This window comes from Bombus affinis, chromosome 2 (assembly GCF_024516045.1).
Source record: "Bombus affinis isolate iyBomAffi1 chromosome 2, iyBomAffi1.2, whole genome shotgun sequence".
Lineage (NCBI taxonomy): Eukaryota > Metazoa > Arthropoda > Insecta > Hymenoptera > Apidae > Bombus > Bombus affinis.
Genome location: NC_066345.1, coordinates 16,711,603 through 16,735,921, shown reverse-complemented (window position 1 = coordinate 16,735,921; position 24,319 = coordinate 16,711,603). Strand labels below are relative to the sequence as shown.

Genomic DNA, 24,319 nt, shown 5'->3' with positions numbered 1-24,319 from the left:
CTTAAGATATTCAGGTGATCCCATTTAACTGGGCCATTCTATATATTCACAGTATCTGTGTGTGTAATTTAATTTCGCTGAAATTTTGATAAAAGTATTTTTTATTCGTCAAGTTATTTATAAGTATATACAGTTATAAAAATATAGTAAGTAATCATCTTTTCAAGTAATCATCTTTTTTACTGGAAGACATTAAAACATGGATTTCTTTGAATCAATTAAATCATATCATTTGTAGTGTACTATATATGTTACTTATATACATATACACACATTCTTATATATAAAAAATGTAATCAACAAGTTATTTTATAATTTTAACTAGTGGAAAACTTACTGCATATATGTATAATATATTAGCAAATAGGTTTTGACCATTTAATTTGTTGATACAATTACTTCAGCAAACAAACAAATTTCTGGAGTTTCAATATAATTCTTGCTTTGTATTAATTTTAATTCAATTTTTCTTGCAAGTTGAGATTCTTCATCTTGACATGCTAATAAAAATTTTGAAAAAAGTTATTACCATTTTTTTTATATCTTCATATAAGGAAACGATGAAGTACAAATACCTTTAGAATATTCATAAGTTTTTAGTAGGACACTGTATAAAGAATTTACAGTTTTTTCAATGGCAATTTTCATATCATTTTGCAAATATGTGTGAGCTAAAAATAGAGCAGCAAAAAGATCTCCAGAACCTGTGAAACTAGCTGGTATTTTTGGAATATTGATTTTTATTAATTTATTCTCTGAAATTAAAATAAATTTTATATAAATTTGATATTTTCAAAAATTTTATTTAGTCTAAGTGTCAATTTTAATTACTTCATTACCTTTATTTGTACTAATTATTGCTGTTAGTTTATCATTAATTTCTGTTGATGAGACAGCTACTGTTTGGGGGCCAATTTTATGCAATACAGTTACAGCATCTTGTAATTCAGACATTGTATTGATTTTTATGTTACTTAATAATCTATAATAATTAAAATGATATTATACATTTAATTTATATTAGATTTATCACTGTCTATAACTTACTCCAATTCAAAGTGATTTGGTACTACAATATCAGCCAATGGTACTATTTCTTCTCTATAAATTTCTTTCAATGTTTCAGGAACGTACATTTTTCCATTATCTCCCATAACAGGATCACATACTTTTATTAAATGTATGATTAGTAAAATAACATTATTAACAAATATTATTTATTTATGTAAATTATTTACCGTATATAAGATTTGGATTTTTACGTTTCAATATACGAACTACTTCTGCTATTTTTTTTAAAAATGAAGGAGAACCAACATATCCAGTAAGTAAATGAGTATAATTATCTAAATTATTTTGTACTAAACCATTTATTAACTCCTCTGTAAAGTAATTATAGGTAACTTGTAAATTTAATAAATATTTACGCTATATTTTTTATTGATTACATTCTTTAAACAAATTTTATCTTACCTAAATCTTTGTCATTTAGTACTTGGCCTTTAAAGACCTTGTAGCCAGTATGATTGGAAAGCTGAACAGAATTAATTGCATCTACTTCAAAGCCCAACAGCTAAATAGAACAGATTATGATTTTATATTTTTTATTCTGTGTCCAAGCGATTGCAACTTTATTGTTAAAAATATTATTCATGTAATTATTAAATAAACATGCAACGAAGCATGAAAATCATTCTTAAAGTACGAAAGAATGAACTTACTGATAAAATACTGGTGATAAGACGGTGATAAAAATATGGTTTATATAATAAAAAACATATTATTTACCTGTAAAGGAAATACTGCACTTTTATTACCAACGTAACCAGATACTACATGACTTTGTATCGAAAGAATTCGTGGCGTTTTTTTAAAACACATGCTTGATCAGGTGATATTTAAATACAATTCACAAAACGTGGTAAAACTACCTATTCAATACTATTTTATTGGTATAATTTGTTTGCACCTCACACTCATTTAATCCAGAGAGATATAAAGATACGCAAAAGAATACGCAAGTCATATACTATCGTGCACGCGGATGCGATATAAGAATAGAAAGAGAACGTTACATAGAGGCGTCTTCTATTCTTGTCTAATCAGGCATGACACTAACGTCGCTCGTTGATCAGATACGAGTGTGCATGTGTTATTAGACAAGGACGCAAGAGGTCTCTATGCAGTGTTCTTCTTCTATTCCTATATCACTTTTTCACATCTTTTTCTACCTCTATGTTTATATCACTAAAAAAAAGTAGTGTCACTAAATACTTTATTATACATATATATATTTATATATTGTTTCGAAAATGCATAATATTCTTTGCTATCTTTCAGTATTTCATTATTATTGGTACATTGAATCCTTTATCGAGGTTGTTTTCGATGTGACAAATCTTTTTTTAGATGTAATATGTAGCAAGTACACGTAATATCTCGTAATTTTAGCATATAAAAATATATAAAATATATAAGACCTAGCATCCAATGTATTTCTCTGTTGCATATTCTGAAAGTTTTAGAGCCGTCTACGCTGATGACATTCTGACCATTTTTGTGTCAATTTCAACGTTACCGATTCGATTCCATCAGAGAGGAAATATTTGATACAAAATCAGATTATAATATGTATCGCCATAGTAATTATATTTAAAATCAAATGCAATGCAAGGTATAGTATTTTATACATCTTAGTGTATTTTTATATAACATATAAATATTACATTTTAATAATTATTGAAAGAGTACATTTTTTTTAGAATAAATATATATTATATGGCTGATGGTAAAGAAAAAATTTACTGTAACGATCGAGTAACTTAAAAAAATTGTAGTATTTCTAATAACGTATCTATTTTAATGTTATTTCATGATTTGTTTGTACAGCTAAGAAAAGTATGGCGGCGTGGGAAGGCGAAAAATTTCAAGAAATCGGGAATGCCGATGATATCGAAGAGAACTTTAATAACATTCTCGTGACACATGATCTTCAAGATTGTCTGGATGATAGTTTAGATTTAACCAGTTTTGGGAAAGTGTATGAAGAAAGTGGTGTGTTTGATTACGAGAAGTATTCCGATGACGATGCTCCTATAGACGAAAAGCTATCAAATAATAATGTTACCGAGTAAGATCACATAAACTTTTAATATTTATTACTTTGTTTATAATACAAACTTCCTTTATATGAGCTAGATACAAATATTAGAAAATCAGTGAGTAAGATATAAATTACTAACCTCTTAATTTGTAACAGCAAACAGTGTTTTGTATGACATCCTTATAAGGATATAAGATATATAACGTATTTTGAAATTAGATTTTTGCTTTTCAATATAAAATTTTGTATTTATACAGTGAACGAAAGTCCTTTATACATTATTGGAATTTTTATTGAATATATTTAATTATACAAAATTTAATTAATTTCATCTTCTTTCAATTATAGTTCAGAATATATTTTTTCAGTTTTAGGTATTAAGTGTATTTTATATTTAATAATTTGTGTTACTATTTTAATAATTTCGTATACTTTTGTATTATTGTGTGGCAATTAATATTTTATCATTCAAAGTATTTTTATTAATAATGTAAATACAATTGTAGGCATGACATATATGTATATAAATATATATTGATATAGGTCAATACATTCAATCAATCCTCATGAAATTTATATGCGTATTCATTCTGGCCGAGATGATATTTCAACAAGTAAATCTTCACATACAACTACTGCAATTCAAAGCATAGTTCCAGATGCAAATCAGAAGCATATTGGTCGATATACCTGTGAATATGAAGGCTGTAATAGGACATATAGTACAGTTGGTAATCTACGTACCCACATGAAAACACATAAAGGTAAAAGTTTTATATATGCATATATCTTAATTTATGAATAAAACATAGATTTTTCATAAAAAGTTAATTTTTACTAAATTTGTATAAATAAGGAATAAAAAGATCTTTTATATTATTAATATCTAATGTGCTTTATATGTAGCAGCATGTCATGATAATTTTATTTTACATTTCTCAATTATTTAAAATATCAATAATAATGCTTTAAAATTATTCTTATCTTATTTATTTGTGTAATAAAATAAAATTATTATATGCTTTGCATGTTATGCTTGTAGTATAATGTATTATATTAATTTGTCTTTTCTTCTTTTTGCCTGCTAAGTCTGAGGAAAATAAGGTAAGCTTATGAAATGTTATCAATTGGTGTGATACTTGTTATTAATGAATAAAAAGGTATAAAGTCTGCTCATGTTTTACAAACTTTTCATGTATACTTTTTAATGGTTATAAAGTCATCAATGCTGGTATAAAGGGAACGCTTCGACCTGCATGGCTTTCAGATACTGCAAGCAATAGGTAGCCCAGCAAACTTTTTATGTGGAAGGAATTCTCAAAACTTTCAGGCGAGTATCGATTTAAATGTGCAGAACCAAGTTGTGGCAAGGCATTTCTTACGTCGTACAGCCTTAAGATTCATATTAGGGTACACACAAAAGTGAAACCATTTGAATGCAACTACAAAGGCTGTGAAAAAGCATTCAATACCCTTTACAGACTGAGAGCTCACCAAAGACTTCACAGTGGCAACACATTTAATTGCGAAGAGACTGGATGTGTTAAATTTTTCACTACTCTAAGTGATCTCAAGAAACATATACGTACTCATACTCAAGAAAGACCTTACAAGTATGTTTTTTGATACTTTTCAACTGATTCTCATCTTCAGTTATGTGCTGAATATAAACACACATTATTGAAATTTTACTATACAGTTGCAACCGAAACACTAAAACTATGGATTTGGTTTTGCACTATTCAATTTGTATAATCTCTTCTATTTTATATCAAATGTGAATTACATAAAGCAGATTACATATGCATGTAATATGCATAATGGATAAAAACATTATTTTTTTAGATGTAGGGAAAAAGGATGTGGTAAGGCTTTTACAGCATCACATCATTTGAAAACCCACAGAAGAACACATACTGGAGAACGACCTTATGTATGTACTGTAGGCAATTGCAAACGATCCTTCACCACACCTCATAGTTTAAAGAGTCACTTGAAGACTCATAAGAGAACGACTGATATCGACGAAACGGTACGTAAAAAATTTTGCAGGGTTACTATGCAGTTTTTAATGTTTTTATCATATTGTGTTACTTTATTACAGAAACACGAAGTCAATAAAGATGATTACAGAAACCAAAGAAACAATGAGATATTGAAAACCGAAATCGATGTTGATGAAATAACGTCGAGAAACACAAATGTGCCATGTTATGCCATTATACCGTTATCTTCTAGCAATACACAAAATAAGGAAAGTATTACTTATTTATCTATTGAAAATCCAAATGATCAGTCATCTTCTACAAATGATATGATAGATATCTTAAATCAAAACAGACTAACCAAAGAACTTGATTATAACATCACTAACAAAGATGCTGAAAATTTAAATAAATCAACAAATGTCACTGTTCTTGCGTCGGAAAATATTGTCATAGATAATTTTACCGAGCATACAATTGATAACTTTAATAACAATGAAAGTTATGATAAATTTAAAATATTCAATGAAGTTAATAATTCAAATTTACAACGGGATCAAAATCAACAATATAGTTCTAATCCTTCAACGAAAGTGCAAGATAGCAAGGCAAATAATACAAATAAGTCCAATTCAATAAATTTGGAGCAAAAAATTATACAAGATGGCCTACAAAATACTATTGTTCACATCTCAGAAGGAACGAATTTTACAAGTGATGTGCAACAATATGTAAGTGATAATACTATTGCTAAGAAAGTTTATGATAATAAAACAAATGTAAGTGCGGTTGCTGAAAACAATAATGCGACTTTGTACAACACAAATTCTGTTACTAGTCATGTATCAAATATAATTAGTTCCTCTAGTGAGACTCAACTCTTTGATAGTGAGATAGGAAATTTACCATTTATTAATGATAGTTTACGAACTGGATCTCTTAATGAAGTTGAACATGTATTGAATTGTAATGTTATTACAACTACGCAGTCGGAAGCTATTGAACTAGCCATAGCATCCGAAGAGGAAATACCTTCTCCCTGGATAGATGTCATGGCATTGGCAACCCCATCTGCTTTAAGGCGGCAGTCATGGTCGGAATTGAACGCTTTTCCAACAGCGGTTCACTCGTTAGTCGACTTAGTTGAACCGGAACCGTATCCTTTACAGATAGAAAATGACTTGCAGCCATTACAAGTAAATAATGTAAATTTAGTAGACGTGGAAAACATTAATACCGAATGTACCGAAGTCACATATTGTAAAGAGAACGATAAAGATAAAGAAAGCGAAAATAGAATAAAAATAAAAAAAAGTAGAAATATCCTACAGGAGATTACAGCCGAAGCAGATATATGCAAATGTATTGATTGTAAATGTGATCATCTACAAAATTGTCAAAATTGCTCAAACAATACAATTCCTGAAATTACTAAAAAGCACGTTTCATCGAAAATAGTAGATGATTTAGTGTCTTGTTTACAAAGCGAATGTGTTTGCGACAATGAGCCCGGTGGTTGTGGGTCTTGTTGTGTTGTGATTTGTTTAAAAACATTACAGCAATTGCAAAAAGTATTCAGTCGTAATTGCTGTAAAAGTACTAACAGTATAACATGTTGTAGAGAAAAATTGTTATCCCCATTAATGAAGTGCCAGTTAACAAAAAACCAATGAGGCAAATACTTTAGTGTGTAACTAGTCATGTTGAAAGAAATATTTTTACATAAATATTGAATAAGAATCTGTTATTTATCGTAATATATAGGCTAATTTTTCTTATAAATGTCAATGTTTAAAAATTTTGTCTAGAACAATCGAGAGTATGGGACTGTGTGTATATATTTGTATTACGTTTCAAGATTTTGTTATATAGATGCAATATGTAAATGTTATATATTTTTAAAGTATGTCAATTTATTTGTAGATTTTTTACTTAAAAGTTTTTAAATGTACATCGCTGTTGAATAGTTTTGAATAGTTTATAGGAAAGGAAAAATTGCATTGTGTGTTGTAAAAAATAGCAAAATGTCATTGTAAGAAACGAAAATGCCAAATTTGATATTTGTATATTAAGACAAGGGTATAACATATTTTAATGTGCAATTACTATGTACATACAATTCTTATACATAATGATTGTTGTAAGATACTTAAATTCATATAATATTGGGAATCAACAATATTTATGAATTTATGTAGTATTTAAAAAAAAATAAATTATTTGTGACCATGCGCGTGTGTGATGTACTAAACATATTAATAGTTAAAAAAATAAAATATTTATTGTTTATCAAGTGTTTTCTAATGTACAACGTTTAGGAGAGAGGCGATTCATCAACTTAAGGAGGTTAATTATAAAAAAGTGTGACGAAATATGAAAATAATGTTAATGTTGTTAAATATATGAATTTTTGAATTGCTTGCAAAGTAAATCACAGAAATTTTTTAGTCTTTGTAGTATTAAAAGTACTTGTTAAATGTAACAAAAAATCAAAACGTACTTCAAAGTATGTCTTATGGAAAAAAAATTGTTTGATTAAATAAAATTTTACTAACACGTAATAAATTATTACATAAAAGTACGTATTGTTATTTTCTTTCTGTAATAAGTTTGATTACATGTATGCATACATATATATATATATACACACGACAGACGCGCGTTCGCGTATATATAATATAGCTGTATAGCTTTAATATTACTGTATTTTCATGTAGGAGTATGACAGAAACATGGAAAATATGTTGCCTAAGGATTTAATGTTATACAGAATGATATTTTAATATATACACAATGGTTGCACAATGTTTACTGCACAGCTTGTACTAAAGCTTCTGCAACTTCAACGGCAATCGCTGCTTCAGCTTTATCTTGTTCCGATGATGCAGATGAAAGCTGTTGCTGAGCTTTACTAAGAAGTTCTCTAGCTGCAGTCCCATCAAGATTTTCCAGGGGATGAGCTTCTTCCGCTAAAATCTATCAATATTTTTTTAATGTACAATGTTTTAGGGTAGAATAACATTAAAAACTACTTAACAGTTTGCCGCTCTTATTTAAATAATATAATATATCAAACATATACCTGTACGCTGTTGTTTTCATTTATAGTAACTGTCCCTGAAGAAACAAAAACTTTTTTGACCGCCCCATCTTCTTCATATACTGTGACTACGCCTGGTTTCAATACAGCCAAGGTAGGAACATGTTTTGGTAAAATACCAAAAGAACCAGAAAATGATGGTACATCTACTTGTTTAACCACACTTTCATCATAAAATACCTATAACACAATTTCATTAGAAATTCATAAAATTGAAATTTAAAAGAGTATGTACATGAAAAAACCATGTGTTCATTTATACCTGATTAGCCCCAGCCAATGTAAACTTCATTTCATTGCTAACGGGTGCATCGGCGAAAGTTCTTTTTTGATTACGAATATATTTTAAATAAGGGCGTAGATTGCGTGCGATAGTAGCCATTTTAATATACTGTAACAAAAAATTATTCGTGAAGTTTTATGTAAAATTATATAAAAATGATAACTGGAACTGGTTACATCACAATTCGATCTACATGTATTGTCCATCTCTTACATTTAAACGAGTTAAAGAGACATATATGGAAGGCAATTAAATTTGACTGCAAGTTCAATACACTCATCTTCTAGATTTATTTAAATATCCTCCATATTGTAAATACTTACGTTATGATAATTATTGAAGATGTAAGTAGAAATTGGTATCAGTCACTGCAAGCAGGCAGACGAAATCCAAACCAATTAATACATACACATAGTACCAAGTAATACAGATGACAAGGTTTCTATTATGCTCAAACGATGGCGTTATTATCGAAATGTTTCAGTAGCGTCCTCTTCATTGTCTACAGTTGCTAGATTTAAATAAAGCTGCGCGAATTCAAGTTCTCTTAACGAAAATATACTTAACTTGATTGAAACAAAAGTGTTTAAGAAATTCATTTAAGAATTCTGTGTCTCTGACATGCAAAATTAACAAAACTTTTGCATTTAGAAAAAAACTTCACACATGAATTACTTGTAATTATTTATTTAATCAGACAATGTTCATATACATATGTATGTATATATGTACACGGCTGTAACGTTATTAATTCCTCACGAGTGTTAGCAGGTGCTGGTATCATGTATGTTTGACAATTATGATCTTTCATTTTCTGATCACATAAATAAATGCGACGTACGTTTTAGGTATACAGATCGGTGTCACATATTATGTAATATATTCAGTTTGTATAATACATCTTATATCTAGAATGACCGATTTTTACATATTTTACATACGGTTCTAATTTCTTGTTAGCTATTTAAAAAAAGCATTAAAGAAATTACTTTAAAAGTTTGGTATCTATAAAGGTATATTGATATGAAATGACAGACATTTATCGATCAATAAATATAAAATAACAATTTCATTATAATATTTTGATTACACATTAAGATAACAATGGCCCTATTCCTAAAATTTTTTAATGCAAAGACTCGTACTCTAACCGGTCTTTTATTTATCATAACGAATAATTATCAGAATCAATGAAATACGCCGAAGCTCGACCGTAACTTTGAAATTTAGATGCGTGGAAGAAAAATCTATATATATATATTTGAACCCAGGTACCGAACGTTCGTAACCTAAGACGCTAACCACTAAACTACGCTGCCGTCGTTTGGTACCAGTTATTATCGAGTGGTGGTGTATTTGTTTGTCGAGTGCCGCCACATATTCTATGACGCGTCTTTAAATAATTTTTTTTATATTGAACATCCTGCATTTATTAAAATTTCTTATTCTAGTCAAATATTTACATAATAAAATATTTACAGTTATTTCGAATATTAAAAAAATAATTAACTTTTAATCGTAAAATTCATCATAAGGAAACCAGCTCTGCTATTAGTGCGTCAGCTTCGATTCGACAATTTACAAAATAAATGACGTTCATGGGCAATTTCGTTTATAATTACATACGAGCAAATTGTGTCTGACATTAAGGATGATTAGAGTTCTATAAGCCCATTGTAGCGTGTAATATGTTCTTTTTATCAACTCAAACCTCAGTGTCATCAGACGAAGTATCCGTACTATCGTTCAGGTTTTCTTGATGTCTCGATTTTAAATGCCTGTCGAGATCTCTTCTTCTGACCAAAACTTTTCCACATAATTCACACCTGTATGGTGTTTCGCCATCCGCGTGTAGCCGTACGTGTTTATTCAAATTGCTAGGATCTCCGAATGGTCGCAGGCAGTATTTGCATTTTAAGGGTTTGTAACCGGTATGGGTTCTATGAATAGAAAGAATGGTCAAAATTAGGCAATATTTTCCATGAATATTTTCCATGATAAACTTTTCGATAAGAAATTCGTCGAAATTAGAGAATGATTTCTTTGAGAAGAAAATCGAAACCTTGGGCCCCGTAAGTTAGATACTAGATAAAACGAAACTCTGAAAGCTATACTTGCCTGATGTGGATTTTTAAACCATATTTTCTCGAGTAAACTTTCCCACAATAAATGCAGAGGTGTCCTTGCTTCGATTTACCGAGATTGCTGACTATCGTTTCCACTTGCGCTGCATGGTCGTCAGTACTGATCGGTGCGGCGGTCGGTTGAACATTGTAGGGCGTTAAAACAGTCTCGTTCCTTGCTGGATAGACCTTAAAGACGTTGTTTTGATTTTGGTATGGTTGGAAAGCAGACTGCCGATGAAGCACATCTTTCGTTATAGAAGATGCTCTTGTCAACATGTTTGGTGAAATTTGCATGGATGAAGAATCAAAAGATAGCGGATTTGAAGAGGATGGAGAGGGATGATCGGATAACTCCGATGAATTGCTAAATTCAATTGCAAGGGGAGCGGTATTATCCAAGGTTCTTATCGAAGTCGATGGTATCCTGATAGGCGGAGTTGGCGGCAATTTGGTCAGTTCGAATTTGAAAGTCGGATTGGGGAACAGGTTGAGAGACAAGTTTGGTCTCGGCGACAAGCTGAGCTCTTTGGCTAGCACGGACCAAAGATGATCACTGTCCAGTCGATTGCACTTTAGGGCTAAATGTATCTTCAAAGGATTTGGGAACTCAAACAAGTTGTTGCATATGTGACAAATGTAGCGATTCTGATCTGAAATCAATATACACGCCTTTAGGTACAATCGTGAACGAAACTACAAAATTCTTATCCGCTAATTACGCGATTCTATCACTTCATTTATATTCTATCCTATTTGATGATACATGCTTTACCTTGTATGTTAGATGGTATCAAGAATGGTATATTCAACATAGCGAGAATAGCTTCGGTAAACCACATCAGCAATGGTTCACCGGGAATTATGTCCCTTATCGTTTTCAGTATTACACCCTCGGCGGTACTCATTAAGAGCACGTTACAGGATTGACAGTCGTTTGCAAATTCGACGATTTTTAACCAGCAAGAAGTGCTCACGAGTCCATTCGCGGAAATCAGACGACCTTCCACATTGATAACTTCAACCTGCAATCCATCCACGCAATTGAAATAATTTACACGAATTCGCTTTTCTATTTCGAGAGTCCATTTCCATATCACAAACTGTATTTTTAATACATACATATTGAATCCCCGATGTAGTATTCTCAGACAGTTTTTTCACATCAATGATTTCCGTCGAAGAATCCTTTCCAATGGGCCCCCCAGCTCTGACGATAGGTCTGTTTAAATATCTTTGAGATAAAGCAATTTTCTTGTACGCTTCAGTGTCCATCATCAAATTGTCGTCACTGCACTAGATAATATTTCACGCAAAAACAATAGGTCAATTTCGATATGGCGGTCACTGGTCTTAGTTGGTATTAAAGTTTCTCGATGATCGTAACACGATGTCGATCTGTCAACTAAGTTCGAACTGCATTCCGCATGTGGCTTAAATATTCGGTAGGCTCGTGCCCCGAATTGAGCACTAGGGGGTTAGATACTCGCTCCCCTCCACCGTTACACCCCACACCACTGTTAGTATACGTGTAATTGTATTTAAAGAACTGGCCAAGGGTAAAGCGGTCCACGTACCTACGACTTGCGAATGCTGATGCTTTATTAGATATCGGGGGTGTAAACGTAGGTATAGGTGTGGTTAACAAAAGTGAACGAAAAGGCAATTTCAGAGGTGCACTGCAAGGTGTACTTAGCAGTTTTGATATTATCTTCGAACCTTATTTTACAGTTACGCTAGAAGATAGTAATTTTCGTTCTGTAAATCGATCAATATCTTACGCATTAATTCACGTATTTAAATCAATATAATTATCGTAAATTTACAATTAGATATTGTTATTGTTTATAGCAATTGTTTATGTCAATGCGTAGATTTGAATAAGTTCATGAAACTTATTCTACGATGATTCGCTCGATGTATTGTTTCAGGTAGTCGTTACCTGACAATACAGTAAAAATCACTCTTCCGGAACGAAGATTAGGAAGAATAGCTCCTTTTATTGTCCGCTGTACTTTTACTAGTTTGGAGACGTTTAACATAAGTTCAACGAATTTGTTAGCACAGGTATTAGGAGAAAAATATATGACCGTACAAAGTAATGGTTAAGCGATAGTTATAAAGATCCCACGGTTATGATCTTTTTGTTATTCAAAGCTAATCGCAAGTATTATCAGCGCCGGATTGTTTGACCCACTAAAATCGACTATTGCCTATGGGTAACGTGTTTTCCATAATCTCTGACATGTATGGCGATTTTGTTGGAAGGTAGTTGAAAAATGTAAATGCGAGTATCGTACCTACAACCCTGTAGAAAAGAACCGATTTCTATAACATTTCACTTATCGCCGTATTATTTAATTATTTTCTCATAGCTTCAGAGGACTCATGTGCGTTCGATGGTTCAGCACGGTTACCGTTATAAATTTATAGTTGGTCAAAATATCGATATTCAACGCTAGATCTTCTACGTCTATTCTTTTCGACTATATACTTTCTCTCTTCGATCATCGTCGATCTTGATTCGCGTTTGGTTGTGATCACGATGCACGTGATACGTACAGGTCATGCAGCCGTCACCAGGAGCTGGCTCTGACTGAGTATTTCATGGGGCTATAAAAGCCTCATGTGAAAGGACATTGTTTGGTTCAGCTGCAAACCAACATAGCTCCCATGCGGAGGATGGGGGATGCTGCCGAAAGGTGCATCTGAATCAACTGTTGATTAGGAAATTAAGTGGCTCATTCTTCTCGCACGCGTGCGTAGATCGCGATCGAACGATATCGCTTGGATTTGCCTAATCGTTCTTCGATCTTTACGTTCTCCTCGCGAGCTAATCTATTGCAATATGAATTTTGACTTATCTCCGATGACCGATTCTCTTCTTTTCGCGAACGTACTCTTTTTGCTTATACGTATACAGTTTAATGTATATGTATACAGACTTATACAATACAATACAATACAATAAGGAATCGTTCTTCCTTTAAAAAAGGACACAACCTTACACTAACAGATACAACAAAAGACAATCTGTCGTGTGTCATCCCTCTGCATCGATCTGATTTGTAAAACAATCTGCGATAATTAATAAATTACGACGAATAAGTTGGAGAAAAAGTAGTAGATCTAGGTCGATCTAATAAGCTACGTACACGTGTACATATGTGTCTATATGTGTACGTGACTCGACGAAAGCTATGTCGGCAAACAGTAATTTGTCTTAACGAGTAACTGCCTTCTCGGATTTGAACCTGGGACGGTAAAAGAAATTGGAAAACGCTTTAGAAGCTTTAGACGTCTAACGAGCGTCTTGATCTTCGATATCACTTGTTTGCAGTTACATAGTTACAGGTATCTCTAGTACTAATTTCTAGTACCTTGCTTGATTTTTATCTAAATCTGCTAGAGAGACTTTCAACGTTATAGCAATTTAGTTTTCGATAAGGAATAGATCGTTTTGTGACAAATTTCCGGTATTACTGCTTAAACCTTCTCCAATTGCTGCATTTAGGATAGGTGCATTAACATTTCGAACAAACGTATCTACTAGAAAACTAATTAAAAGATCATTTCATTAGCATTTTCGTTCTTACGGTACGGATTGGCGCAGCCAAAGTAAATGTTATAACGATTGAAATATATTCGTTAGATCGAAAAAAAGATAACCAAAGGAAGGGTATGACATTTCCTCGGTGGATCTCCTCTGCGGGTGAAGTGATTCATCCCGGATGAATGGTGCCGGACCAGGGAATGACACGAGTGTTCACAAGCTGCACCATCCCTTGTACCAACCCTTGTCCTGGTCCCTCGAAACTCAAGCACAAGTGGTCTACCGTCCTTTGCCATCAACCACATAATATCGCGTACCGAGGTAAGTCGTTGCAAGCGTTCTCCGAATCTTGTATACTTTCTGTTTCGAGTCGACGTAAACGCAGAAACTTTTTCTCCAACTTATTCTTCGTAATTTATTAATTATTGTAGATCGTTTTACAAATCGGATCAATGCAGAGGATTGACACACGACAGGTTGTCTTCTGTTGTATCTGCTGTTGCAAGGTTGTGTCCTTTTTTTAAAGGAAGAACGATTCCTTGTCGCGAAATGCATCGAACTTAAAAGGTAAAAATCTGTTTTGCGTTTCGTCGATAGCATTTCCATGATGGCTTAGTTCGTCTCTTAGATAGTTTTTGCCATCGTCCGAACTTGGAGTTCCACCCTCTCGTTGTCTCTTTCTAAAATCAGGGTGCATTGAAAGAACCGCAAGCCAGTCAGCGAACAAGTGTTCCTCCGTGACCAATGGACCCTTGCACGCATGTGCGCGCTTCCCAATGCGATATTAATATCGCGATTATCATCTACGTATTATTGCCTGCCCCTCGTGCGACGCTCAGAACAAGTCTGTAAGAAACAGCCTGTTCAGTTTGCACGTCCATGCTCTGTTACTTGCAACGCATACTGTGACAGTAGTATATACCGTTTACAGAGACACTTGCAACCTCAAACGTTTCCGCTTTCTGCTGTTTTACGTCACGTGCCTTGCGATAGATTTTCAACAACGACTTTTCCGTACATTTCTTTTTCAACGCATCGTCCATACGCTCTGTCCTAATTTTACTTAGAGGCTTCTTTATATTATTCGATATAGTTAGACGACCAGAATGAATTTCAATGCTCGATAGGGAAACTTAAGTACAAGTCTTTGGCTTCGAGCTTTAGGTGGTATCGAAAATTCAAGCGCGATCCCTTCGATACACAGAGACGTAACAAATCTTATTGTTCAGCGCCCTTTTACGAGATTCTATAGATATAATTCAAGTTGTATGTTACAGGGTAAAGGCTGAATTACGATTGGCTTTACGGGGAGGTGACAATAAAGATGATTCGTTTTGGTTCTGCAAGTGTCGAAAATACGCTCCTGATAGCTCTTCCAACGAGACACTGGTTCGCGTGTTGTTAATATTTGCTAAGAATACTAGTTGTTTGCTAGTCGTGAATTTAATCTAAAGATAATGTTTCATTAACCACGAGTACGTGTAAAGGCACGTTGAGATTTGTTGCAGCTAAAACTTCGTTGCTTCGGTCACGTGTCGTTGACATATTGCTCGTGTCTCTCGATGTCGAGTGTTCTGTAACGTGACACGTGCCGATCGAATACCCTATAACACCATTACTGTGAATGCTTCACCCCGCGTTCAGGTTCCTATTTAACCATTATATACCATTAGATATTGTTTACTTGATTTTAAGGGAGTCACTTCATTCGATAAGTTAACGCAGAGCAAATACCCGAAGTCTGACCAAGTTACCATTTCACTCGCGGCATCAAACTTTTCAATTATCAGTTAAAGCTGTTGTTCGAAAAATATTTCCCTCTGGGATGCTTATTCGCGGACGTTAACGATATTTCGTTTCGGTATTTAGTTTTTACTTTGAAAGACGTTCTGTAAGCCGACCGTTGAGGGGCAGTTGCGTAAGTTGCAGAAAAAGAGGTCATTTTGAGAGGAATGTTCGCAACGAAGGTTTGCCGCGTATTGATAGATAAAAGAAACGCGCTGAAATACAGGTGGCATAGATCACATGGTGGAACAGCGTAGGAACCCCCTGTGACCGATTAGACTCTATCACGGTACTCCCTTCTCGAATCTCCCTAAAAACACGACTCACTTGGCACACGAGTTTTGTGCATATAATGCAAGGTATCGGGACAATTCCTCCCTCTCCTTACTCCGCTTAATTTAATCCAATACGATGTGGCTCCCCTCACCTTGTCGTGTTCATCGCCGGAAGGGGTGCATGGTTTAAGAGGGTGGGTGGCTTTTTAAAACTGTGCCGATCTAAATTCACCATGAAACCTCATCCTATTATCGTCTATTTAATCCTGATTGAGCCTGACAGGTTTTTTTTACTTTCGCGGTGTACCGACCAATCTTATCTCGTTTCGAGAGAACATCATTGAATCTTTTCTTTTTAATTCTCGCATTCTGTTCCTTTCCTCTCCTTTTCGATTATGAATACGAATAAATTTCAGCGAGGAAAGCGTATAATGACACACGACATAACGTAAAAAAGAAAATTTGCAAGTGTACGTGTACAGTGGAACGTACGTAATATCGACGGTACAATCTGTGCGCTTGTAACTCTTCCTTTGAACAAACGAAAGAATAACTTTGACGATTTCACCTGTGCCTTTCCAAAAGGTAGGTAGGCACAGGTACATCTAGTAGACAGAGGCACGAACCGCACGGAACAGATGTCGATGGCGCCAGGTATACGCCTGTTTAGTATATTTAACTGCTGCTACAACTTTCATTTTTCGAAGCTATGAACCTTATCTTCCCCTTAAATTCCCAAGAATTGCTTTCTTTATTTTTACCTATCTCTGTTAGAAACAATGTATAATTATACGAGAGAAAAATAGGATTACACGTTGTATTCGAGTTTCTTCCGAAGTGTGCATAGTTTACCTTTGTAATCTGAAATAACAGACGAGCTGACGAGTAAAATTACGCCGGACGGTTTTAGCGACGTTCGTATTTTCGACTTAACGATCGCCCGCACAGCTGCATTTCCGTGTACAATGAAAGATAAAAAGATAAATCGACGACAAATATATGGAGCTCGATTTTTTCTAAATTATACGAAGGGGAAGTTTGTTGGACAGAAGTTACGCTGAAAGAATGGAGGAAAATAAAAGGAACACAAGTAATATACACTGATAAACATAGCATAAGTAATAAACATTTCGTTTATTTGCATCAATTGAAATATCTTTCGTGAAACTAATTATCATCGCGAATCTTTCGTTCTCTTATGAATCTCGATCGATCGACTCGTCGTTGTTCTTGCTCGATTCGAAACGAACCTGGAAAGAGTATGTGAAAATTAATAAAAGAAGATAGAATTGTTTTTAAAAGTCCAGCACGCGCGGATATATTAGAAAACGGATAATTAATTTCTGATGGATTTTCGTGGAATACGGCTGTGGTAGTTGGTGTTTGCTATGGGGATCGAAAACGCGGCGGTGACCTGTCACGGAGCGCAACCGGACGAGATGGATTTGTCTCGCAGCTGTGTACACTGCTTAATGTAGAAGCCAGTGAGATGGGGATTGCTCCGGTGCTGGTGGAGGTGTCCCTAAATCCGAAAGCTAACTATGATATGCTCGTTTTTCAGTCGCAAGATCAACGAGTATCAAAGCTTCGGCAAAGGACGATCCGAATAGCAAAAAATTCACCGACTTCGTCGATCGCTCGATGACATTTTGTTACGTATTGGTATGGGAGTTTATTTTTTTAACTTTACGTACAAGAACGTTTGGTCGAATCGGTTGACTAAACGGCGTCTGAATTTTCGATAACGGGTGGTTCGTAATTTACGAAATTTGGGTCATCCCCACCATCCTCGATATGATCCATCGACGGTTTCCTTCTCCTGGAGACATCGTACTCTTCGCCAAGCTTTTTGTATGCTTCTGCGCGATTTTCTAGAATCTCCCTGACAATCTCTGAAAGATTACAAGAGGATAGAAATATTTGCTACGAATGTAAGTTAAATCGTTGGAGACTTATTATTTATAGTCTATTTAAAGAGACAATAGGAATTTGAGTCGTTATAACGTGACAAAGCATTGTTCCATCAAAGTTTTGTCGTCAATTAAATTTGATGTTTACGATCATCAGTTTCGACTTAAATTCTTTATACTTTCTAAAAGATAATAAAGGACGAAATGGATCGTATTCTTCTACACAATTGTGCATTGCCTCTGTGGGCGAAACCGTCATTAGGGGTACACGAACAAGGGTAAGACATTGTCCAGATGTTATCGACATCTTCGTAAATCTTGAACAAACTTCAGGCGAGGTGAAAATCGTATTGTACGAAGGGTATGCTAAAAATTTCTACGGTCGTTGAACCGTTCATCTTGTGAGAACGTATTAATGTGGGGATACGTATATAATGTGGGGATTTTCAACGGTATAATTTAAATTGAAAGCGAAGTTATCTAGAACCACGGAGGTTTTCAGTATGGCGGATTAAGTTAGCAATAAACTAACGATATTTACCCATAAGTAATTCCCTGCTTTCGATCATGTAACCCATTTCTTTTTTAACCTCCTTCATCAACCACGGCATGAAACCTTCTTCGACATCTGTGAAAACGAATATCGCGGCTTTTTATTAGAACGAGTTATCGGTAATCTAGTTGGAAAAAAAAGGAAGTAAAAAAATTGGACGAACGATTCTTTCGTTATCGAATTATCGGATAAAGATTATAAATAAAGAAAAATTAATAAACCTTTCTGAACGAACTAATTCACAAAAAGTAGCAGTGTTCTTGAGTGTTCACGAACCAGCCTTGATTTCGTCCAACAGGAACCCGGACATCTTCAAACCTTCCAGAACCGCTGGTAAAAGTTCGGCTATATATCCTGTCAAAAGAGTAGCCGCTGCGATTCGTTCTTCCGTTTCCTTTCGAGCTATCATCGCGTCCTCGTGTTGCCTTAATCGTTGATCCTGTCGAACGAATTCGAGCAGCGATGCTTAAGAACGAAACTGTTCAAACAATTAATCGACGATGTACAAACCTTCTCTTCTCTCAGCCTCCTTTCTTGTTCCTCCAGTCTTCGCGCTTCAGCTCTTTCCGCAGCGCGTAGTTCCAAGAACTTCCTCTGTTGCTCCCTCAAAGCGGCAATCTCCTCCTCTTCGAGAACTTCTATCAATGCCTGTTCTATCGTTTTACCAACAAGCGTCTCGAGAATCGGTTGCACCTCGAAGTCGAAATCGAACAGCTGAAAGTAAGGTTGTTCGTTCGAACGATCGATAGCCGATCAAACGCGTAAAATTTCCAAGAAGAAGGATCGCCTGGATTTTTTCCAACTTACTTCACCAGGCTCAATTTGAGTACTAGCATCTTGGCCCACTTTATCCGGGCAATATTTCGGTGTTGGCGGTCTATCCAAGAAGTAGTCTGTCTGTGTCGCGACATCGGTTTCGTCTGGTTTGTCGAATAGCTGCCAAATATTAACGTACACCGTTCGATTACGAATTGTCGCAAGATACTCGAGAGGAGAGTTCGATGAATCGTCGAGGATAGGACGACGTTGCTTACCTCTTCGAGGTAAACTTCAGTTTGCACCGGCTCGTGCTTGCGACCAGGAACCGGCGGTGGCGAACCTGCTCTAGCGACCAGAGCTTTAGTAGCTTGTGCTTGAGCTCGTTTCCTCGCCAAATTCCTCCTTCTGGCTTCCGCTTGCCTTGCCGCTATCGATTGTTCTCCATCGATCTAAGCCAAATGCGTAATTACGTATTTTTCCATACACGTGCACGAGTCGCGGATAGTTCGTTCAATTCGTTACTTACAAGGATAGGAGGAGTGGCAAACGTGCTTCCCCGGACGACGCGACGGTCAAACATAATATTCCCAAAAGGAATCGGTTGATCGCTGTAAAGGGAGGAAACGAACGTACCTTACATATTTCGCGAGCTAAATTGGAAATCTTGGGCAAGCGTCGATGAATTACATATCGGGGTGTATTTTAAGTTGTACACACGTGTACGTTATAATACTATCATATCAGTATGTATATATGTATACAAACGTATCTACGATCCAAGTGCACGCAACCGCACTCGATAATCTTCAGCGTCTCCTCCTTACATGCAACGAAATTATTTACGATCTTCTCGTTTCTACCGTTCCTGACACGCTTTGTTAAACGCTTTACGAGCAAATTTTAAGTACCCTTTCGTGTTACTCTCTCTCTCTCTCTCTTTTCCTTTCTCTAGTACGTAAGATAAAACGCAGCGAATAAGTTTCCCAAAATGTTGGCAAACTTACGTCGCGTCGTTTCTCTTCGCGGTCTTCGCTCGGTCGTCCAAGGTCGAGGCAGCCATGGTCGTCGCGTTCATCATTCCGAGAGTAAAGTCGACGGTGGCCTTGAGAGCAACCGGACACCTGGCAATATGGCTGCTATGACGTACTTCCGGCTTTTTGGTTAACGACGCGAGTGATTTGAACTTGGAACGCAGCGGACAACTATCGAAGTCCTCGGTGTCGTTAGAGTTTGATGCGATGCCGAGAAGAGACGCGACTTCCGGCGGTGGCATCAGAAATTCGCCTGTCTTCACGGTCGTGATGAATGGTTTTCTACGGAAAATTTGATTCTTCTTTGCACTTTTGCGTTGTTCTTCCTTCTCTTGCTCCTGTTCCTGAAGTTTTTTCAGCTTCGCGTTTAGAACTTCGTTGAAGTCTTCCGTAGACAAGGTCATACTAGGCTTTATCGCTGGTATTTTATCCACCGATCGTGAGCTTTCCTGGCTTCTGCTTCGTGCTTCTCTCCTTAATGGATTCGCTTGGTTCGATTGCAAATTCGCTTGGACCAAATGATCGTTCGATCTGCTGATGCGTTTTCGATCAAACAGGTTGTTTTTCACGTTTTCCAGACAATCATCGACTACCGAACGATCCGTCTCATCGCAATCGTTCACACGAAGAAGAGGCAGATTGGTGTTCAAGCCATCTTTCTGAAGAATGGTAAATGCTGGAGAATTCTTTCGTTCGAGATCAAAGGGATCTCCGTTGGCTGTGGGCGCCAACGCGGAAATTCCAGCTGGCATGTTGTCCGCGTTTTCAGCAAGTTTTACAGTAACTTGTACCGCGCATTTTCGAACCACACAGTACACTGATAGGGTTGCCGTTGATTTTCTTCAGGTCGCTGCGTACGCACGTTTCATCTGTCTTGCTTTTTCTATTTTTAAACAGGCGGTGAATCGAGATCAGCGATTCGGATCCAGGACGATAGATCGAGAAGAACGAGACGATTTGAGAGCTTGCACGATGACCACTGATAGGCCCGTAATCGTGCGAGCGTGTTCGCGGACTGGACAATGTCCTTAGAATCGACCGATATGTACCGCAGACATGCTACACGTATATTTTTACCCAGCGGCCACTCAATAACGCTGACCATCGTGAACTTTGCGCATGCCTAAGTCATGCTAAAGGGGCTCGAAATCGGTGGTAACTATGACCACGTATGTCCGTTGGTGTTTTGCAAAGCACCGCGACCAGAATTTCCCCTCAACTATCCGACCTCCTCCGTCAACCTCTTCTAGATGAAACGTTCGCGTTACGTTTCTACTTACTTTGTCGCTGTATTTATATCCCAACAAAGATCAACGACTTCGTTTTAACTGCTTGATCGCGTGTAATCGTCAATTTAGTCCTTCGCCTACGCTTCTTTCCTTTTAATAACGTTGCTGTGTATATCGATCATGGACGTTATTGCGTTATCTCCGCTTATGATATCGCAAAAATATTTGAACATTTGTCATAGGATCAACGGAAAATCGTCACACCTCTCTCTTCGATGAGTATATCATGGTTATTCTCGAAGAAAAACATACCCATTGTGTTCGACGTTGTTTACGTCTTTCTTCCTCTCTATCACGATCAAAATTTGCAAGATTTTTCTACTACAAATTGACCTTTCGTTTCTCTTGTATTATATGTATAAATCGCAGTGTCACGTTCGTCCTAAGTAAGAAACCGTTCGTGGCGATGTTTGAAATTGATTAGCAAAAAGCAACCAGCTATAATAACGACGAACATAGGCGATCGTAGTAGCAGTTTTCCATGTCAGAAAACTGTGTAAAGATTTCATGAGTTGATATATGTACATGGAATACGTTGAAAGTTCCAGACGATTGAGGAAGTTTTCATGAGAATATAAGAAGAAGTTTGAAAATTGGCAAATATGATAGAAAAAAGTGTGAAGAAGGTAGAAATAGATGGAAAAATCGAAAAGATTTATTTCGTCGATGCTTGCCCATGATCTTTTAAAAAGCTTCCTAACCAAATGCTGCGATTTTTCTATAATTTGTTGAAACGTTTCGAAAACTTACGTGGGTGGATTTCTATATTTCTTCTGAACATGCAAAATTGCCCTTGGACTCTTGACAAAAGTATAAGTTTCTTTTTTATCTGCTTCCCTGGCCGGTATATTGTAAGAGTGAAGCCCACGATTACACGTCCGGCACATATCCGTTCTGGTAGCCATCTCTTTTCCTTAATATAGTTATAAATATAAATATTAATAGATAGTTCTACTTCAGCCAATTGTTATTACGTATTAATCGCTCTTTCTGCAAAAATTTCTATGAAATGCCTGCTGTAAGGTTGACCACAAATTCTTAAGTTTCAAAGACCATCTACTTGTGTACTTCAGTTGTCAAGGAAACGCAAAGAGAAAGAGTTTTCCGTATGTGTATATTGATATAACTTTTACAATAGTCAACCAAGATTTTATATTAATTAACTAAATATAAAACTTAAAACAATTTTTAGTAGCAACATTATCAACTACCGTTATTTTGCACTTATATATTTTTCTGTAAAAGAAGGAAAGTTTAAACATTTTTAAAAAATTGGTTGAGATTGCTAATAATTATGATTAGATCTAATATTTTGTTTTAGATCGTATAAAAATATACATTTATGGTTAATACAACTGAGAATTATTTCATCGATACTATTTTTTAGGCTGAAACCAAAGTCGGTATAGATGGTACTTACCAATATCTACCGTACGATATAGCGACGACACATCGATCGAAACTTCGACTGTACCGTTGTTTAACTCTTTCGCTTCGAGCGGCGTTTATAGGCAGTATCCACGAGATGACCTGTGGGTACGAGCGTTTCCTATAGTCGGCATCCACGAGATGGCCTGTGGGTACGAGCGTTTCCTATAGTCGGCATCCACGAGATGGCCTGTGGGTACGAGCGTTGCCTATAGTCGGCATTCACGAGATGGCCTGTGGAGCGCCAGATTCATGGTTAACGAATGGCTTTTAGCAGTATGCAGATGTTCACACTGCATCTCAGTGCTGCTTCACAATAGAATTGCGAGCGGTGGTCCTTGTAACTCATATTGCCGAGCACCAAATCTATAATTTCGACTTGTCTGTCTCTTCTTGCTCAATGAGAAGGAGAAATGGGATTAAGAAATGAATAAAATATTTAACTATTAATAAGAACATATGATAATATATATTAAAACCTTATATTCAGTAATAGGTGATGTAAAACTGGTATAACTATTACAAATCTTATATGATGATATAATACAATGATAACGCTAAGAATAGGTAACGCAATGGAAACAATAAAGCACGAGAGATTTCATAACGAAAAAGTAAAGGTGCGAACTCGGTTGCTACAGACCTTTTATACCCTCTGTCGTAGGAGGTAGGCTGGCTTAACCTACCTGCTGACGGCAACTTTCCCATTGAATGTTGCTGATATCAGATGCACGCCTCGGATATCAAATATGCAGCAACCTTTTGTAGATAGAAGAGTTCTTAGCAATCATATCGGTAAAACGGCAAATCGTCGGTAGGCACGAATGTCATGCCTATTCTGTATCTGGTCGATATTATCGCTGAAGAGTCGCTGTGATAATTCCTATGTTGTGCCGCAGGAAATCGCAAAGGACTTCGATTAATAGCCGTACTGAAACATTGAATGGTCGCTGCATTATCGACTGCCGGTTTTCACCGCTGCCATGGCTATGATAGACACTATGAGAGGTGTGGCAGGTTTACTATAAACAGTCGAGTAAGCAATATAATTTTTTGATTTACATTGCGTGAAAAACATAAATGTACATGAATAATCTCTATTAATTGGGGCGGCGATATATTGCAAGTTTATTGTTAATTAT

General features: G+C 35.6%; 5 protein-coding genes across 9 annotated transcripts; 1 reads left to right on the top strand and 4 right to left on the bottom strand.

The window, feature by feature from the left end:
* Positions 1 to 83: 83 nt before the first annotated feature.
* On the bottom strand, positions 84 to 2,104 carry LOC126923622 (pyridoxal kinase). Its single transcript, XM_050737299.1, has 7 exons — positions 1,789 to 2,104; positions 1,474 to 1,573; positions 1,239 to 1,382; positions 1,048 to 1,168; positions 840 to 982; positions 576 to 755; positions 84 to 500 (listed from the first exon to the last, which is right to left on the bottom strand). Exons 1-7 carry the CDS (start codon positions 1,879 to 1,881, stop codon positions 379 to 381), a joined length of 903 nt encoding a protein of 300 aa, XP_050593256.1. The 5' UTR covers positions 1,882 to 2,104; the 3' UTR covers positions 84 to 378.
* Positions 2,105 to 2,524: 420 nt separating this feature from the next.
* LOC126923505 (zinc finger protein 148) lies at positions 2,525 to 7,669 on the top strand. 4 transcript variants are annotated; one of them, XM_050737029.1, is made up of 6 exons: positions 2,525 to 2,674; positions 2,890 to 3,130; positions 3,647 to 3,867; positions 4,434 to 4,716; positions 4,949 to 5,135; positions 5,208 to 7,669. In XM_050737029.1, exons 1-6 carry the CDS (start codon positions 2,668 to 2,670, stop codon positions 6,759 to 6,761), a joined length of 2,493 nt encoding a protein of 830 aa, XP_050592986.1. In that variant the 5' UTR covers positions 2,525 to 2,667; the 3' UTR covers positions 6,762 to 7,669. The 4 variants fall into 4 exon arrangements, with proteins under 4 accessions (XP_050592986.1, XP_050592988.1, XP_050592997.1 ...); XM_050737031.1 differs by lacking the exons at positions 2,525 to 2,674; positions 2,890 to 3,130 and adding an exon at positions 4,193 to 4,207 and having other exon boundaries at positions 3,723 to 3,867; positions 4,371 to 4,716; XM_050737040.1 differs by lacking the exons at positions 2,525 to 2,674; positions 2,890 to 3,130 and adding an exon at positions 4,193 to 4,207 and having other exon boundaries at positions 3,723 to 3,867; positions 4,323 to 4,716.
* Positions 7,670 to 7,828: 159 nt separating this feature from the next.
* LOC126923633 (ATP synthase subunit delta, mitochondrial) lies at positions 7,829 to 8,959 on the bottom strand. The gene is made up of 4 exons (XM_050737308.1): positions 8,795 to 8,959; positions 8,451 to 8,579; positions 8,171 to 8,368; positions 7,829 to 8,064 (listed from the first exon to the last, which is right to left on the bottom strand). The coding sequence occupies exons 2-4, from the start codon at positions 8,568 to 8,570 to the stop codon at positions 7,897 to 7,899; spliced, it is 486 nt and encodes a 161-aa protein (XP_050593265.1). The 5' UTR covers positions 8,571 to 8,579; positions 8,795 to 8,959; the 3' UTR covers positions 7,829 to 7,896.
* A 183-nt stretch (positions 8,960 to 9,142) lies between these two features.
* LOC126928033 (PR domain zinc finger protein 13) lies at positions 9,143 to 11,869 on the bottom strand. The gene is made up of 4 exons (XM_050743970.1): positions 11,717 to 11,869; positions 11,370 to 11,619; positions 10,590 to 11,247; positions 9,143 to 10,411 (listed from the first exon to the last, which is right to left on the bottom strand). The coding sequence occupies exons 1-4, from the start codon at positions 11,867 to 11,869 to the stop codon at positions 10,177 to 10,179; spliced, it is 1,296 nt and encodes a 431-aa protein (XP_050599927.1). The 3' UTR covers positions 9,143 to 10,176.
* A 5,453-nt stretch (positions 11,870 to 17,322) lies between these two features.
* Positions 17,323 to 21,771, bottom strand: LOC126923548 (radial spoke head protein 3 homolog). 2 transcript variants are annotated; one of them, XM_050737100.1, is made up of 9 exons: positions 20,434 to 21,725; positions 19,956 to 20,037; positions 19,705 to 19,878; positions 19,478 to 19,606; positions 19,181 to 19,384; positions 18,947 to 19,109; positions 18,659 to 18,745; positions 17,902 to 18,099; positions 17,323 to 17,457 (listed from the first exon to the last, which is right to left on the bottom strand). In XM_050737100.1, the coding sequence occupies exons 1-8, from the start codon at positions 21,210 to 21,212 to the stop codon at positions 17,927 to 17,929; spliced, it is 1,791 nt and encodes a 596-aa protein (XP_050593057.1). In that variant the 5' UTR covers positions 21,213 to 21,725; the 3' UTR covers positions 17,323 to 17,457; positions 17,902 to 17,926. The 2 variants fall into 2 exon arrangements, 1 of the variants encoding a protein (XP_050593057.1); XR_007713222.1 differs by lacking the exon at positions 17,323 to 17,457 and having other exon boundaries at positions 18,081 to 18,099; positions 18,892 to 19,109; positions 20,434 to 21,771.
* Between the last annotated feature and the right edge of the window lie 2,548 nt (positions 21,772 to 24,319).

Coding starts and splice junctions, on each gene's coding strand:
- LOC126923622 (XM_050737299.1), bottom strand. CDS start 1,881: ATGTGTTTTAAAAAAACGCCACGAATTCTTTCGATACAAAGTCATGTA. Junction 1,169..1,238: donor AAATCCAAATCTTATATACG/GTAAATAATTTA, acceptor ATTTAATAAAAG/TATGTGATCCTGTTATGGGA. Junction 501..575: donor AACTTATGAATATTCTAAAG/GTATTTGTACTT, acceptor AATTTTTATTAG/CATGTCAAGATGAAGAATCT.
- LOC126928033 (XM_050743970.1), bottom strand. CDS start 11,869: ATGGACACTGAAGCGTACAAGAAAATTGCTTTATCTCAAAGATATTTA. Junction 11,620..11,716: donor CTACATCGGGGATTCAATAT/GTATGTATTAAA, acceptor GATGGATTGCAG/GTTGAAGTTATCAATGTGGA. Junction 10,412..10,589: donor GGTTTAAAAATCCACATCAG/GCAAGTATAGCT, acceptor TTCTATTCATAG/AACCCATACCGGTTACAAAC.
- LOC126923548 (XM_050737100.1), bottom strand. CDS start 21,212: ATGCCAGCTGGAATTTCCGCGTTGGCGCCCACAGCCAACGGAGATCCC. Junction 19,385..19,477: donor CTCAAATTGAGCCTGGTGAA/GTAAGTTGGAAA, acceptor CCTTACTTTCAG/CTGTTCGATTTCGACTTCGA. Junction 18,746..18,946: donor GTTGGACGAAATCAAGGCTG/GTTCGTGAACAC, acceptor TCGTTTTCACAG/ATGTCGAAGAAGGTTTCATG.
- LOC126923633 (XM_050737308.1), bottom strand. CDS start 8,570: ATGGCTACTATCGCACGCAATCTACGCCCTTATTTAAAATATATTCGT. Junction 8,369..8,450: donor CATTGGCTGGGGCTAATCAG/GTATAAATGAAC, acceptor ATTGTGTTATAG/GTATTTTATGATGAAAGTGT. Junction 8,065..8,170: donor ATGAAAACAACAGCGTACAG/GTATATGTTTGA, acceptor AAATATTGATAG/ATTTTAGCGGAAGAAGCTCA.
- LOC126923505 (XM_050737029.1), top strand. Junction 3,131..3,646: donor TCAAATAATAATGTTACCGA/GTAAGATCACAT, acceptor ATATTGATATAG/GTCAATACATTCAATCAATC. Junction 3,868..4,433: donor CCACATGAAAACACATAAAG/GTAAAAGTTTTA, acceptor CAAAACTTTCAG/GCGAGTATCGATTTAAATGT.